At 44.7% G+C, this 18049-nt stretch overlaps 1 protein-coding gene across 1 annotated transcript; it reads right to left on the reverse strand.

Annotated features, from left to right (window-relative positions):
- Window positions 1-876: 876 nt before the first annotated feature.
- LOC117435826 (kelch-like protein 40) lies at window positions 877-16659 on the reverse strand. The gene is made up of 6 exons (XM_034059284.3): window positions 15377-16659; window positions 13028-13188; window positions 10319-10426; window positions 9398-9583; window positions 4716-4862; window positions 877-4145 (listed from the first exon to the last, which is right to left on the reverse strand). Exons 1-6 carry the CDS (start codon window positions 16547-16549, stop codon window positions 4034-4036), a joined length of 1887 nt encoding a protein of 628 aa, XP_033915175.2. The 5' UTR covers window positions 16550-16659; the 3' UTR covers window positions 877-4033.
- Window positions 16660-18049: the final 1390 nt, after the last annotated feature.

An 18049-nucleotide genomic window follows, 5' to 3' on the forward strand; every position in this document is an offset into this window, starting at 1 on the left:
AAAGGAACAATGTATTAGACAATGAATACAATCTGGGGGGAGCTCGGCATTCAAAATGTTTGAAGCACTTTACAACTGCTGCAGAAAAGAAAAACAAATGTGTTCAACTTTTATTTTAGGGAAGAAAGAAAAACATATTTTTTGTGTCCGACTAGGTTATTACTGACTTTTATTAAAGGGCAGGACTGAAGGTATAGGAAAATAAATTACATATTTTGGAAACCTAAGGGATTCCAGGACACTGAACTCTGACCCTAAACCACCCCACCCCAGTCCAGTAAACCAATGAGATGTGTGTGTCAGTCCTCCGTATGCTAATTCTGTTTTACTAGGTAACACTATGTCTTAGTTAACTCTTGTGTACATAGACAACATGTAGAATGAAGCTGTCATGGTGATATAAACTATACAATACAAGGATGATGGTGTCTAGAGCTGCTAATAATATTGGTCTATATTCTATGTCATTTATTGTACTGCCTAGTGTATAGTGTCTGTAACACAGGAAAGAGAGCAAAACGAATCATTTCAATATTAAACAATATAGATATATATTATTCAAATCCTATTGTGACCATGTGTGGGGTTTTTTATTTTGTTATCCTGCTGTGTAACGCTTTCACACACACACTCACTCACTCACTCACTCACTCACTCACTCACTCACACACACACACACACACACACACACACACACACACAATGAACAATTCAACCGTTCAATTCAAAACAGTCCGATACAAAATTTGATAAAACAGAAATTAAGATACTACAGTTGGGTTTTAATTGTAAAATTAGAAAAAATAACATAAAAGGCTCGTTGGTAGGTGCTTTGCATGTGTGTTTGCACACAGAAACTAGAAAAGTTAATAAACAATGGTGGGGACCCATTACATTTACTGTCATGATTAAATAAAGAAACACCAGAGCGCTATTGTATTCATTTATTTTACTTTGCATCACAAACAGTACAAAAACATATCATGCTTTAAAAGATCCAAGTATTGGATCATACTGTATTGTGAAAGAACAGGAAAGAAAACCTGCTGCTGGCAACTCTGTGCTTCAGGATCCAAATGAGAGAACTGCAGCTCTCTGTACTGGTGCTGAACTGAATCCCTGCAGAAACAGAACTGCAGCTGTCTGTACTGGTGCTGAACTGAATCCTTGCAGAAACAGACCTGCAGCTCTCTGTACTGGTGGTGAACTGAATCCATGCAGAAACAGAACTGCAGCTCTCTGTACTGGTGCTGAACTGAATCCCTGCAGAAACAGAACTGCAGCTCTCTATACTGGTGCTGAACTGAATCCCTGCAGAAACAGAACTGCAGCTCTCTGTACTGGTGCTGAACTGAATCCTTGAAGAAACAGAGAACCAGCGGGCTCTTGTGTGTCATTTCATCTATCCACACACTTACATAATGGAATTGCAATATTGATTTGGTTATTTTAGCTGTATTGAAATACACTGACCTCTAATGGGGAAATAAATGCATTACATGCTACTTGTTTTTTATGTCAAGGGCATGACCCTTTTCTGAGTCTTGGGGACCTCTGGTGGTTTTATGCAGGATACTGCATTTCTAAATTTAGAGTTCAGTATACTGGTTGTCAATCAGAAGATTTAAGGTGGATTTTCACTCCTCCAAGGACACACGTATTTTCATTGTCTCTTTCCTCCTTTACAGAGTCATGTAAGTACATGTCAGGTGAGATTTACTGGCATTATTTTGTCATTTAGGGAATAGTGAGCTGTCAGAGTCTCTCGAATAATAAGGGCCATGTTGAAGCTGTCTCTACATCTTGGTGTGTTGCAGAGTAGGGTGACCAGATGTCCCAGTTTAGCTGGGACAGTCCTGGTTTTCCATCCAAGGTCCCGGTGTACTGACATTTTGCTCAAAATCTTTACAAAGTAAACAGCTGCTTTTAGTTTATGGCACCGGCAGTGAAAACAAAATAAAATACAAAAAAAGGTACTAAAGTAATCAACAACATTATTTTTATAAAGTGATGAACACAGGCGTACGCGCTTATTCCTCAGTGCGCCATGCGTTTTAATTTAGTTTATGTTCGACAATCTACAATTGTGTGTAAATATGGTCATTTTATAGCTGCTTAGTTTTGGCGGGATTATCCCAGACAAAGAAGGAGAAGTTGCAAGCATCCAAATCCACCAGGTTAAACCACATCAACAACGTCAATAAATAGAGCCTGATCCAGGGAGTAAAAAAATTGAGAAAAATGACAAAACGTAAATGTATTTAATATATTATTATTATTATTATTATTATTATTATTATTATTATTATTATTATTATTATAATAAACTCAATATAAAAGTACACAATATCTGTAACACAATATGGCTACTTAAACTAAAGCCCCTTTGACACTGGCATGATCTACCCTAGTCAGAACCTACCCGGGTCAGGACCCGGTGTCATGCGAGTCGGCTACTTGATTTCACACTGCTTTTGATAAAGCTGGGTTGACCTGGGTGACAGATGCAAGTACACAATGCGCGTATCAATGCCCCGGAAGCAGCTTGTTACAGACGCTTCCATCCAAGCTTCTCTGGATTGAACCATCGGCCCAAATGTTGATTAGAGCAAATGTTTCTTCATCCCTGCTGCAATCTGGCTCATGCTGTGTCTCAAGCAACCAGGTACGTGGTTTCACACTACGCAGGATTGTGACCCGGGTCCAGACCCAGGTAGGAGTGCCAGTGTGAAAGGGGCTCAATTAGCCACAAATTATACACCTGGGAGTGTACTGAAATTAGCTAGCAGCTTTAAAAAAAAAGATAATACTAAGTCACAGGGTGGCAATTTAAATAAACATTAAAATAGCCTATTTTTAAATGGGTTAATTAGTCTTATCAATTATTTAAATGGTTTTCAGCTTTGAAAATCCGGTCACCCTATTGCAGTGTGTTCATTAATAAGTGATGGTTCATGTTGGAGCTGTCTCTACATCTTGGTGAGTCTCAGTGTTCATTAATAAGTGATGGTTCATGTTGGAGCTGTCTCTACATCTTGGTGAGTCTCAGTGTTCATTAATAAGTGATGGTTCATGTTGGAGCTGTCTCTACATCTTGGTGAGTCTCAGTGTTCATTAATAAGTGATGGTTCATGTTGGAGCTGTCTCTACATCTTGGTGAGTCTCAGTGTTCATTAATAAGTGATGGTTCATGTTGGAGCTGTCTCTACATCTTGGTGAGTCTCAGTGTTCATTAATAAGTGATGGTTCATGTTGGAGCTGTCTCTACATCTTGGTGAGTCTCAGTGTTCATTAATAAGTGATGGTTCATGTTGGAGCTGTCTCTACATCTTGGTGAGTCTCAGTGTTCATTAATAAGTGATGGTTCATGTTGGAGCTGTCTCTACATCTTGGTGAGTCTCAGTGTTCATTAATAAGTGATGGTTCATGTTGGAGCTGTCTCTACATCTTGGTGAGTCTCAGTGTTCATTAATAAGTGATGGTTCATGTTGGAGCTGTCTCTACATCTTGGTGAGTCTCAGTGTTCATTAATAAGTGATGGTTCATGTTGGAGCTGTCTCTACATCTTGGTGAGTCTCAGTGTTCATTAATAAGTGATGGTTCATGTTGGAGCTGTCTCTACATCTTGGTGAGTCTCAGTGTTCATTAATAAGTGATGGTTCATGTTGGAGCTGTCTCTACATCTTGGTGAGTCTCAGTGTTCATTAATAAGTGATGGTTCGTGTTGACGCTGTCTCTACATCTTGGTGAGTCTCAGTGTTCATTAATAAGTGATGGTTCATGTTGGAGCTGTCTCTACATCTTGGTGAGTCTCAGTGTTCATTAATAAGTGATGGTTCGTGTTGACGCTGTCTCTACATCTTGGTGAGTCTCAGAGTGTTCATTAATAAGTGATGGTTCGTGTTGACGCTGTCTCTACATCTTGGTGAGTCTCAGTGTTCATTAATAAGTGATGGTTCATGTTGGAGCTGTCTCTACATCTTGGTGAGTCTCAGTGTTCATTAATAAGTGATGGTTCGTGTTGACGCTGTCTCTACATCTTGGTGAGTCTCAGAGTGTTCATGTGCACAGGCACCACGGTGGCTCCGGAAGCATAGCGAATCTCACGTAGAATTCCCGTCCATTGCTTGGTGTCCTCTTCATACCTGTGGGACAGGAGTCACAAAGCAGTGTTACAACGGGACTCAACCAGGGACACAACAGTGTCAGCAATGTGCCTGTCAAGCACTCCATTCACTATATACTGTGAGGACTAAATATGCACTTTTAGAACAAACACATTGTAATGCAGAACTTGCGATTTAATTTGAAAACATGATATCTGGTACTACAGGGTGAAATTGTGCCCGCCCCTTCAGCACTTTCTTTCCTTTCATTAACCGACCACCTGCTTGACCATTTGACTGACATGCTTTGCAGCCAGTATTTATTTTAATTTAGAGTGCCCAATTATTTCACACACAATTCTCATTTTAGAAGGCCAGTCCTGCAGGTCTCCGCTCCGAGCTCACTGGGCGCCTGGCCACTATGGTCCTCTGTAGCGCGATGAGGAGAAACAGTCCCTGCAGGTTGTGCTTCCCTAACCAAGACCAATGCCCAGCGAAGACCAGCGACTTCGCACAGCCAGGACGCGAACCTGGTGTGTACCATTTCTATAGCAACCGAAATGGGTGGTAATAATGTGTGTGTACATATATATCATCTTCATTACTTACTTCCAGATGTCATTCATTTCAGTCGGAGCCAGCTCTTCAGCCTCATTTGGCATCATGGCAAATCCTCCGATTGCATAGAGATTGCCAGCCAGGCTGACAAGATTCATGGAGCTGCGCTCCTGGGGGAATTCTGTGAAGGCTCCCCATCTGAGGGAGGGAGGGAGAGATGTAAGTCAGGGAGCTGTCTGTATTATTTGTTTATTTAGCAGACACCTTTATCCAAGGTGACTTACATAGACTAGGGTGTATGATCTATGCATCAGCTGCAAAGTCTCTTACAATAACTTTGGAGCATAAGGAGGTTCAGTGACTTGCTCAGGGTCACACAGAGCTGGGTTTTGAACCGGGGACCTCCTGGTTACAAACCCTTTTCTTTAACCACAGTCTCCTATGTATAAGACTGTGTCACAAAGACGGCCAGAGTGGGTGGCGTCAGACCGGAAGCAGGAAAGAATACAGAGACAGTGGTTGTGATGAGCTGAGTGCAATGGCTGCACTCAGCGTTTAATAACAAATAAAAGGGTTGTAAACAGTACAAAAACAGGACACGGCACTTGACGCCAAAATAAACAGACATACAAAACGGACTAACACTAAACAAACGGTGCACGGACAGACAAACAAACACGGTGAGAACAAACACTTATATTTATGATCTTTACTTCTTTTAACTCTCCTCTCTCTCTCACCCGTTCTCCTCTTCCGAACACCCAACCACGACTGAGTGAAACTGTGCATCTATATATACTGTTGTGCTGGGATTCAATTACTAATTAATTACTCACTTGAATCCCAGCACGTGAATTCATTACGTGCAACCCCGTGCCACACATTATACACATTTTATCTGCACGTGAAGTGATGTGCCATCCTCGTGCCTAAATATAATTATACACTTTAAACACACGTGAAACACAGACCCGTTTATATCCCGTGTACCAATCTATACACCAACATTAACATACGCACGCATATACACAACACAGAACACACAAATGCACACAGGGGCGGGGCACATTGCCACATATACCCCCCCTTGTGCGCAGCACACATGGCCTCAACGGCCACCTCCCCCCTTAAATACCCAGCAGTCCAGGCCAAAGTCTCGGGCTGGGAAGGGAGGCTTTAGTGGGCCCATGGCTGGACATGCTGTCAGCTCCCCTGCCGGTAGTGGCACGGCTGACAGCATGCTGGTCCCGTCCTGCAGCGAAAAAGCTGCGGGGGCAGGTGGTCCCCCGACCTCCCCCTTCTTCATAGCCGGCAGCTCCCTCCTGTGGGGCTCCGGCCACAAGAACTCCTGCAGCGAAACTGCTGCTGGGGAAAGTGGTCTCCAGACCTCATCCCCCTTCTTCGTGGCCGGCAGCTCCCCTTTCTGGGGCTCCGGCCACCGTACTCCCTGCGGAGGTACGGGCAGCAGAGGCAGCTCCAGCTCCTCTGCTCCTGGCGGTGGTGGAGGCAGAGGCAGCTCCAGCTCCTCTGCTCCTGGCGGTGGTGGAGGCAGAGGCAGCTCCAGCTCCTCTGCTCCTTGCGGTGGTGGTGGCGGAGGCAGAGGCAGCTCCTGCTCCTCTGCTCCTTGCGGTGGTGGTGGCGGAGGCAGAGGCAGCTCCTGCTCCTCTGCTCCTTGCGGTGGTGGTGGCGGAGGCAGAGGCAGCTCCTGCTCCTCTGCTCCTTGCGGTGGTGGTGGCGGAGGCAGAGGCAGCTCCTGCTCCTCTGCTCCTGGCGGTGCTGGCTCCCTCTGCTGTGGCGGCTGGGCATGTGCGCGCCGTGCTGCCTTCAGCAGCATAGCGAGAGGCTGCTGGGGGACACCAGCATCCTGCCCTTCTCCCCCCCAAAAATTTTCAGGGGGTTGAGCCTGTAACCCCTCCCCTTCCGGCTCTTGGGGCTGAACCAGCAGGCATTTTCCCTCTGCTGGTGGCTTGGGTCCCAGGGCTGTGGAAGCCCCGACTTGCCTCCCTTTGGGCTGTGGACGCACCGACTCCTCCCTTTTGGGCTGTGGACGCACCGACTCCTCCCTTTTGGGCTGTGGACACATCGACTCCTCCCTTTTGGGCTGTGGACGCACCGACTCCCCCCTCTTGGGCTGTGGACGTTCGGGCTCCCCCCACTCAGGCGTAGGATGTTCGGGCTCCTCCCACTCAGGCGTAGGACGTTCGGGCTCCTCCCACTCAGGCGTAGGACGTTCGGGCTCCTCCCACTCAGGCGTAGGACGTTCGGGCTCCTCCCACTCAGGCGTAGGACGTTCGGGCTCCTCCCACTCAGGCGTAGGATGTTCGGGCTCCTCCCACTCAGGCGTAGGATGTTCGGGCTCCTCCCACTCAGGCGTAGGACGTTCAGGCTCCTCCCATTTGGGCTGTGAAGGCAAAACCAGCAGGCATTCACCCTCTGCTGGTGGAGATGGGGACAGCAGGTACTCACCCTCTGCTGGTGGAGATGGGGACAGCAGGTACTCCTCTGCTGGTGGTCCTGCTACCTGGGCTGCTGTTCCATTTATGGTTGCCTCCAGGTAGCTGAGGACAAACTCCACCCCTTCCTCCAAGGTGTTTGGGGTGTGTTCCTCCTGAAAGGCCTCCCATCTCTCACTGTCCATCATCCACAGGGCCCGGACGACCATGGGCAGAGACTGGGCCTCCAGCCCAGCATTCTCCAGGAACCAGCCCCGCAGTTTGATGGCGTCTTCTGCCATTGATTTTTTGTTTTGTTTTGTTTTTTTCCCCCAAAACAATATTTGTAATTTTTTTTTTTTTTTTTTTTTTTTTTTTTAATCCATACCCCTCCTGGTCTGACGCTTGGAGGCGCGGCTATCCCACGAAGACACCACGTGTCACAAAGACGGCCAGAGTGGGTGGCGTCAGACCGGAAGCAGGAAAGAATACAGAGACAGTGGTTGTGATGAGCTGAGTGCAATGGCTGCACTCAGCGTTTAATAACAAATAAAAGGGTTGTAAACAGTACAAAAACAGGACACGGCACTTGACGCCAAAATAAACAGACATACAAAACGGACTAACACTAAACAAACGGTGCACGGACAGACAAACAAACACGGTGAGAACAAACACTTATATTTATGATCTTTACTTCTTTTAACTCTCCTCTCTCTCTCACCCGTTCTCCTCTTCCGAACACCCAACCACGACTGAGTGAAACTGTGCATCTATATATACTGTTGTGCTGGGATTCAATTACTAATTAATTACTCACTTGAATCCCAGCACGTGAATTCATTACGTGCAACCCCGTGCCACACATTATACACATTTTATCTGCACGTGAAGTGATGTGCCATCCTCGTGCCTAAATATAATTATACACTTTAAACACACGTGAAACACAGACCCGTTTATATCCCGTGTACCAATCTATACACCAACATTAACATACGCACGCATATACACAACACAGAACACACAAATGCACACAGGGGCGGGGCACATTGCCACAGACTGTCATCCACAAAGCTGTATCTCTCAACTCAGCCTCTGTTTCAGGGTAGCCGGGAACGCTTTGTTGAGTGAAGATGGACTCATTGGTGTAATTTACACATTGGGACGACGGGGAAATGTCCCCCTCACATTGCAGCAGTACTACAACTTGTATTTCTCAATAATGTATTTGTATAATCTCTAGTCAGTATAGGAGTCTCCACTAAGACCCAGTGGAAACGCCAATCAACTGAGGCAGCCAATCGGCAGCACCTCGAGGCACGGCACATTATACACAGTTATCATGGTAGCGTAAAGGAATATCCCCTAGAAAGTGTCCTGAGGGCATCAGATGATTCGTGGGCATTTGCCATTTACTCCCACCTTTCACATTCAGAGCTCAGCAACTCTGCGAAATCAAACCACCCTGACCCAAACCCAACCCCAAACCTAACCTTAAGCAACCCCTGCCCTAAAACCTAACCTCAAACCCAATACCTAACCCTAAACCTAACCATTAAGAATCATCTGATGCTCTCAGGGCACTTTCTACGGGATATTCCCGTGTGCTGCGTTATCATGCAGTGCAGCTTGACTTTTAGGGTTTGAATGGGATGTACATCGCTTCCCTTAATGATTTCTGCTCAGGATTTGAATGGGATGTACATCGCTTCCCTTAATGATTTCTGCTCAGGATTTGAATGGGATGTACATCACTTTCTGCTCAGGATTTGAATGGGCTGTGCATCACTTCCCTTAATGATTTCTGCTCAGGATTTGAATGGGCTGTACATCACTTCCCTTAATGATTTCTGTTCAGGATTTGAATGGGCTGTACACCGCTTCCCTTAATGATTTCTGCTCAGGATTTGAATGGGCTGTACAGCGCTTCCCTTAATGATTTCTGCTCAGGGTTTGTTTAATACTCCCCTCCCTCTCTTGGGTACTGTATTATCAAACGTAGGCTCCTGTATTAATTTTTACAATGAATTTATTCATCGAGACTACAAAAGCAAAACAAAATCTAACAAAATGCCCTTGCACTCGTTCGTCTCGTTAGTGTTAATGCAGTACCCATGCTCTCGTTAGTTTTAATGCAGTACCCTTGCTCTCGTTAGTTTTAATGCAGTACCCTTGCTCTCGTTATTGGCCTGTGAAGCACATTCATAACCAACAAACTAGATTTTGCCTCCTTCACTCGTGTTTGTTGTGGAAATGTAAATGTAACGATGTTCTTAATCCACCCAACGTGTGACTCACTTGTTTGTGGCAGCGTCGTACACCTCCACAGTATTGGTGAGCCCGGTGTCCGTCACACCTGCCGCCACATAGATCTTGCCACTATGAACAGTGGCGCCAAACAGAGAGCGAGCCGTCTTCAGAGGGGCCAGCTCCTTCCACTCAAACTTCCTGGGGTCATAGACGCACACCCTCTTCAGGCATTTTCTGACAAAACACACAAACCGTCAGCACGGGCTCAGGATCCATAATGCAAACCATGAGCCTATAGTCCAGAGCCCAGGTAACAGGACGGAGACAGGGTGGAATGATCATTATAAAGAGGTTTTAACCAAATCTCACCAGCAGGGGGTGCAATCACTTTGAATCACACAACACTGCCCGTTAACAGTCCCACAATGCAGCAGGATGAAAGCTGCCCATGAGCAGATAACCTGTACTGCAGCTCTCCCGAAGCAAGCACCTTAACCACTGTGCAAGTCTCTGGTGTTGTGGGACCCTGTCTGAATCCTGGGTAACTGTTATTTTGTGAGATGAGGTAAGCAAGCTGTAGGCAGGGTTTAATATGAAGATGTTTAATATAACATCAGATCAGAGTCTGCTTCTGATAACACTGGTTATTATTTGCAATGCATTTACCTTTGATCCATGCTAAACTGGGTTTATAAGAACAGGCACAGATTCATCACATATGGGGGTTACATATAAATTGCCTTTTCTTAGATAATCAGGGTCCCTGCTGGTTTCTGCCTCCCTGATCCGTATGGCCGCACTGACCATTACATTTGTAGTTTTTTCAGCCAGACTTGTATCTTTATTTAATCCTTTGTCAATAGCATAGCTACTGTATATGTTCGATATGATTATGTTCTAATAAATACTATAACTAACAAGAACAATCCTATAAAAAGACTACAAATAGACGTTAATACATTTCCTTACTTGCTGTCCCCTTTGCCTCCGATCACGTAGACCAGTCCGCTGTGTGACACGGCTGCATGCCCATACACGGCGTATGGAAGAGGGTCTGATTCTCCCCACTTGAAGGACCTAAACAGAGAACACATTCAGTTTCATTGCTGATTCATTTCAGTCTCGAAACCACCTGTAAAGTATCATGATCAAGACTATATTCCACCTCGTCCACAGATACTCATTCACTGCAGTCTCTCTGCTCCCTTAAAATGAGCCCAGCACAGGTACTTCTGCCCTCCCTTATCACTAGCCCCTCCCCGAGACTAATCCACTGCACCTTCAAATGAAAGCATAGTCATATAACCAAATCATCCCTCCCCATTGTCTATTAGCGCGCTCAAGAAGCTTGTCCAGAGAAACACCAGCTTGCCAGTATGCTACCATTTATTCAAAACACGAAATGTATATTAAAAGATTAACAAGTGTTTTCCATTCTCTTTTAAGCAATAGAAACTGAGCTTTAAAGCAACTTGCTAGTAACACATTGTGTCCTCGTAAATCCTATGTGCACCTATTCATTACCAAACACAAAAACAGTTACCACAGAAGTCTCAGAACTCACTTTTACACTATCTGTTTCTACAGCAATTTGTTATTCGTTCACATTTACAAAGTTTATCACAAACAGAAACAATATCAAAAAGAATAATGTCCCTCTGTTCTCCAATCAGGTAAGACTAGTTGCTCTTTTGTTCTCACTCCATCACACTGCTGTACTGTTTCCATGCAGGATAGTGCATCATCACACCGCTGTACTGTTTCCAGGCAGGATAGTGCATCATCACACCGCTGTACTGTTTAGGACCATGCATCATCACACCGCTGTACTGTTTAGGGCCGTGCATCATCACACCGCTGTACTGTTTCCATGCAGGATAGTGCATCATCACACCGCTGTACTGTTTAGGGCCGTGCATCATCACACCGCTGTACTGTTTCCATGCAGGATAGTGCATCATCACACCGCTGTACTGTTTCCATGCAGGATAGTGCATCATCACACCGCTGTACTGTTTCCATGCAGGATAGTGCATCATCACACCGCTGTACTGTTTCCATGCAGGATAGTGCATCATCACACCGCTGTACTGTTTCCATGCAGGATAGTGCATCATCACACCGCTGTACTGTTTCCAGGCAGGTTAGTGCATCATCACACCGCTGTACTGTTTAGGACCGTGCATCATCACACCGCTGTACTGTTTCCATGCAGGATAGTGCATCATCACACCGCTGTACTGTTTAGGGCCGTGCATCATCACACCGCTGTACTGTTTCCATGCAGGATAGTGCATCATCACACCACTGTACTGTTTCCATGCAGGATAGTGCATCATCACACCGCTGTACTGTTTCCATGCAGGATAGTGCATCATCACACCGCTGTACTGTTTCCAGGCAGGATAGTGCATCATCACACCGCTGTACTGTTTCCAGGCAGGATAGTGCATCATCACACCGCTGTACTGTTTAGGACCGTGCATCATCACACCGCTGTACTGTTTCCATGCAGGATAGTGCATCATCACACCGCTGTACTGTTTCCAGGCAGGATAGTGCATCATCACACCGCTGTACTGTTTCCAGGCAGGATAGTGCATCATCACACCGCTGTACTGTTTAGGACCGTGCATCATCACACCGCTGTACTGTTTCCATGCAGGATAGTGCATCATCACACCGCTGTACTGTTTCCAAGCAGGACCGTGCATCATCACACCGCTGTACTGTTTAGGGCCGTGCATCATCACACCGCTGTACTGTTTCCAGGCAGGATAGTGCATCATCACACCGCTGTACTGTTTCCATGCAGGATAGTGCATCATCACACCGCTGTACTGTTTAGGACCGTGCATCATCACACCGCTGTACTGTTTAGGACCGTGCATCATCACACCACTGTACTGTTTAGGACCGTGCATCATCACACCGCTGTACTGTTTCCAAGCAGGACCATGCATCATCACACCGCTGTATTGTTTAGGGCCGTGCATCATCACACCGCTGTATAGTTTCCAGGCAGGATAGTGCATCATTACACCGCTGTACTGTTTAGGACCGTGCATCATCACAGCACTGTACTGTTTAGGACCGTGCATCATCACACCACTGTACTGTTTCCAGGCAGGATAGCGCATCATTACACCGCTGTACTGTTTCCAGGCAGGATAGTGCATCATCACACCACTGTACTGTTTAGGACCATGCATCATCACACCGCTGTACTGTTTAGGGCCGTGCATCATCACACCGCTGTACTGTTTCCAGGCAGGATAGCGCATCATCACACCGCTGTACTGTTTAGGACCATGCATCATCACACCGCTGTACTGTTTAGGGCCGTGCATCATCAGACCGCTGTACTGTTTAGGGCCGTGCATCATCAGACCGCTGTACTGTTTCCAAGCAGGACCGTGCATCATCACACCGCTGTACTGTTTAGGACCATGCATCATCACACCGCTGTACTGTTTAGGGCCGTGCATCATCAGACCGCTGTACTGTTTCCAAGCAGGACCATGCATCATCACACCGCTGTACTGTTTAGGGCCGTGCATCATCACACCGCTGTACTGTTTAGGGCCATGCATCATCACACCGCTGTACTGTTTAGGACCGTGCATCATCACACCACTGTACTATTTCCAGGCAGGACTGTGCATCCTAACAACTTACTGTCTGTCATAGCACATGACGGTCTCCAGTGTCCGCTCCCCCTCCTTCAGTTCCTTTCCTCCGATGACGAAGATGGAGTTCTCTGCCTCCCCCAGACCGAAAAGGCAGCGGGGTGAAGGCAGAGGGGGCATCCCCAGCCAGTCCGAGTCTAGGTAGTCGTACTGCAACACAGACAACAAATGCTCTCCGTCAAGGGGACTGCTCTGTGATTTCATTTCTGCAAATAGCTTTGGATAAAAGTGCCTGCTAAATAATAATAATAATAATAATAATAATAATAATAATAACAACAACAAACCAGCCCTTGATTACCATGTTATTATGGCCCATTTTAAAATGGTTAGGGTCATATGCTATCCAGAAGACACTTTGGGCAGGATTTTCAAAAAACAGTGTTATTGTATCAAACTCCTGGTATAGTAACGAGAGCTTTAGTAGCAAGTGATTTTCAAACGAAATGTGTTAATTAAATCAATCCGATAATGCTTTGAAATTGAGTCGATGAGGTCGTTAATGAACGCATTTCTCGTTAAAAAGCTTAAATGTCGCAGGTCAGGTACATCACTTCCTGTCTCAACTACTTGATAAGGCGAACTTGTTAATCAAAATGCATGTTAACAAGATCAAGAAAAATGAATCGAAGCATACTAGCATACAGCGAGACAGCTCTCTCACCAGTGAGCAGCAGCCGCAAAAAAATAATGGGAATATCTATGTTGTGTATAATTTGTAAACTTCAAAATTGTGCATTTTGTCATGCAGAATGTACATTTATCTAGAACACTTCACATATGCTGATTTATGATTATCTGGTGTGTGGGTAAAAATCAGACGGTACGGATTAAAAATTAATAATAAATAAATACAAATTAAACTTAATTTCCCCTCATTCGGGGGGATATTTTGCCACAGCTTACTATATACAACTCTTTTAATGTGCATTTTGCAATACTTTTCTGGTTAAAAAGAAAAAGAAATACCGTCGATGTGTATTGGTTGGAATTTATTTTCTTATGTTCTACTTTTGCTGTATTTCGTACTGTATGTATGATTGGTGAAAGTGTGAAGGTGAAAGTGTACACTGTACATAAAGTGTGGGGGGAGTCTGACAACATTACAAATACCTTCAGGCAAAATCCATGTCAATGATCTCAATCACATTCCTAGTAAATCTGTGTGTCTTTAACTCCTGTTCTTCGTTCTTGTGTGGATTAGACACGGGTGTTAAAAGCCAAGGATGCATTGCAAATCCGCAATCACCTAAGGAAACTTTATTGCAATATCTAATATGCTGTTATCTATACCAAGATTTCAGTTCTATAATTCAAATAAAATCTACAGTAGAGGTCAGCTGTCATATAATGTATGCATGCAGAATTCAAATAGGCCACGTTGCATTGATCTTTTCTTGGTAGTAACATTACACTGGGTGCAAATAACGGTATATCATTTTAGCAACACAACAAATATTCCTTAAGGTTACAAATGGTTAAAACAATTGAATAAATCTCCATAACCACAAGTATAGAAAAGGCTAAAATATTTTCATAACTACAAATATTGAATGATCTAGGAGGTTGTCTGTAAGAAATTAACTCCTGTACATTCTCTCTCTGTATCGTCAGCCACAGTCTGTTAAATTTCTGTTTCAAGGTGAGTTACTGTATATACTGTTTCGTTAATTAAAGCCTTCCTTTTCCAGGTGCAAATGAACTCCTGATAAATTATGACAATTAACACAGATTTGCTTTTAAATTCCCACACAAACAAAATAAATAGTCGCAAGCAGCACTGCTCGCTAAGATATTAACATTATTTCGTAAATCAACATAATTTCGGAAATCACATTAGGACGATTATTTAATAACGAAATAGGCATAACGAACGCTTGAAAATACCAAAATCAATGCTACATACCGATTTCTTGATTTAGCCTGGAGTTATCATTTATGACCTCTTGAAAACCCTGCCCTTGGTTTCTCTTGATGTAATGAGTGCAAAGCCTTGCATTTTCTTTTGTGACACTAAAGTGTGACCTGTCTATAAAATGTGTGATGCTCTCAAAGTTGTTCCAACCAAAATAATTCACATAAAATGGGAAGCACTTCATGTAGGTAATTCTACAGTAGGGCATACCTGTTACCCATTTCTTGCCTTTAATCTGTTCTTGTTTTGCTGTAGAATTGCACAGCTGTTTTAGCAGTTATTCAGATGACTACACATTTATACACATTATATAAAATAGTCTGCAACGCGGTCAAAAGGTTTTTGAATGAAGAATCCATTCATATTTTGAGAACGACACATTTTCATACTGTCTCTGTGTAAAAAGCAGTGCAGATCACGCACCTGTAAGAAGTAGGAACTGAGCGGGTCTTCCTTGTCCTCTTCATTGTAGTAGATTCCACCAGCCACAAATATCTGGTTCTCCTTTGTCACCAAGCTGCAGTGATTCTTAGGAATCTGTTTTGATAATGAGGCAACGTAACATTCGTTTCCTAAGGGGTCATAGGCCACAGCTCCTGTGTCACTGACCATGAACAGCAAGTCTTTAAGGAACATGCCGAAGCGCATGTTATCATTCAGGATGCCTGGGAGAAGATGTTCCTCCTCTTCCTCAGCCACGGTCTTCTCATCTCCTGTCTGCTTCGCATCTGGAAGCTTGCCCTCATGGGCGTCTTTCACCATCTGCAGCTTCTTGACAAGCTCCGGGGTGGACTTGATGAGCTCGTGCGTCTCCACGTTGCTCGCAAAGTAATTTTTGGGTATCAAACGGAAACGGACACAGTCAAAGAGATCAGTCAGACTTGCAAGCCTGTTCTGCTTATCATTAGAGACCCACTTCATAACGGCCTCAAAGACGATTTCTTCTTTCTCAACGTTCAGGGAGTCACTCGAGATGATGGCAGCCAGCTCGCTGGCTGATAACTGCTCAAAGTCCTGGTCTCTTGATATCAGCTGGAAGCGATCACTGATAAAATCCCTGGCAGCTATGGCTAGCCGGGCGCAATCCAGCATCAAACCAAGCCTGAAGATAGCCAGGCAGTTACTCAAGCTGAGCCTCTTCTGCAAGAAGGAAACACACACAGTGAAGACAGAGGGCACCTGAAACATGTTGGCCGCAGAGAAGATGTCCTGGACATTCTGCTCAGTTATCTCAATCTCTGACGTGTAGATGTATTTCAGGATCCTCCCCAGCACTTCAGGTTCCACATCTTCCAGGACTATCTCCTTTTGCTTGATCTCCTCCATTTCAGACAGGAACATGGCCCGGAAGTAGGGACTGCAAGCTGCCAGCACGAGCCGGTGGCAGGGAAATTTCTTGTCCTTGACTTTTAAGGTACAGTCGACAAACTTGTCATTTTCCAGCAAGTCGTTGAGCCCGTCTTGAAGAAGGGTTTGCTGGTATATGCGCAGCTCTTCTGCCGGGTCTGTGGGCAGAGCCATGGTGGTGGTGGTGTTTTTTAATTGAGGTGGTAATGCACTCCTTAGTCCTCTCAATCCAACAGTGCTGTGTCTCATGCAAAGCTGAGCTGAGAAAGAAGTACGCTTGCTCAGACAGCTGTGAGCTACAGAAAGCAGGATCACTGGCAGGCCCAGCTGTCCGAGTTCTTCAGAAAGACCAGCCTGGTTTTATTTATAACTCGGGCTGCACAAAGCCGAGGAATCCATATTGGTGCATGTGAAAGAGGAGCTCCTTTTAGGCACAACATCAATCAGGCAGAAGGGGAACAGCTGAGCTCCTCTGTGGGGGAGGAGCCCTCGCACCAGCACAGTCTCTCTGGCATCATGGCCCAGGAGTAGGGGATCAGTGGGTGTTTCCAGAGACATGCGGTGCCCCACTGACATTATTTTTCCAAAGATTGAAGCTTAACATGAAAAAACATTGAGTCATAAGTGTTCCATTATTGGATATTTGTGATTCCCTAGACTTCTCAAACAGCGGGCCTGCTAATCCTCCAAATATGTAAACTCACTTGGGGATGACACAGTTGACCCACATGACAATACGTAGATCACACCATTATAATATCATGTTGTAATATCCATGCCCTTGTTGTGTATTCTCTGATAGTTTGTTAATATTTACTCCATTTTTTGTTCTGTTCTACAATGCTAGTATGGACATTGGCAGATGAACATGGAACCCACAATTCATGAAGCAGTGTGCGAGCAGCCATTCTGCAGTTAGTAAGGACTTGCACATAATTAATATAATTAATATACAATGATATACAGTACAAAGTGTATGCAATGATATACAGTACAAAGTCAATACAATAATATATGTACAAAGTGAATACAATGATAACTGCTCTTTCATAACATTGTGCTATGTGGCACATGTTCTGAACACTAGCTGATATTTACTCTGCAATCTCTTTGTTGAAACACCTTGCTTCTCTTCCAGCAGCTCAGTGGATCACATGGCTGGTTCATTTTAACAGGCTGACTTGAGCGAGAGGAGTTCCCACTGGACTCGCACAGTAGCCCCGTTCTGTAGAGGGCAGTGACTCACCTTCAGAGTGAAATGAATTCTGGAAGAAAGAGGCTCTGTCCGGATTCTTCATCGCAGGATTCATTCCACCCACAATGCATCTGAGCTGTGGATTAACATTCTTTTCTAGGTCAGTAAAGCACTCAACATGCTGAATCCTCTCTGCACTCCAGCATCTGAAGCATTGACTCATACCCCAGGGTTCAGTGACTGTAATGTATAAAAATATACTTCTGTACATTTATAGCTACCCTGTCATCTTCAAAAGCATAATGTAGTCCAATGCAGAAGATTGGCTGCAAAAGTGGGTTTCAAAGCAGCCATACAGAAGCAACAGCTAATGGTCTATTTTTCAGCTTGCAAAGTCTAGCTAATTAAAATGTATAAAGTGGCACTGTGACAGAGATCGAATGATTCTTGGTGTTAGATCTTCCTCTCGACCTGTGAGGGCACGGTGCAAGAGGAACAGAGTACCCTTAATTAAATGGCACGACAATTTATTCCGTAGGGTAGGTGGAAGTCGG

The sequence above is a fragment of the Acipenser ruthenus genome, chromosome 3 (assembly GCF_902713425.1).
Source record: "Acipenser ruthenus chromosome 3, fAciRut3.2 maternal haplotype, whole genome shotgun sequence".
In the NCBI taxonomy this organism is placed as follows: domain Eukaryota; kingdom Metazoa; phylum Chordata; class Actinopteri; order Acipenseriformes; family Acipenseridae; genus Acipenser; species Acipenser ruthenus.

What these genes read in the sequence shown, in the direction of transcription:
- LOC117435826 (XM_034059284.3), bottom strand. Translation starts at nt 16,549, where the DNA reads ATGAGACACAGCACTGTTGGATTGAGAGGACTAAGGAGTGCATTACCA. An exon ending in GTCATGTGCTATGACAGACA is followed by an intron (nt 10,427 to 13,027) that starts GTAAGTTGTTAG and finishes TTCTCTGTTTAG; the next exon opens with GTCCTTCAAGTGGGGAGAAT. An exon ending in GAAATGAATGACATCTGGAA is followed by an intron (nt 4,146 to 4,715) that starts GTAAGTAATGAA and finishes CCTGTCCCACAG; the next exon opens with GTATGAAGAGGACACCAAGC.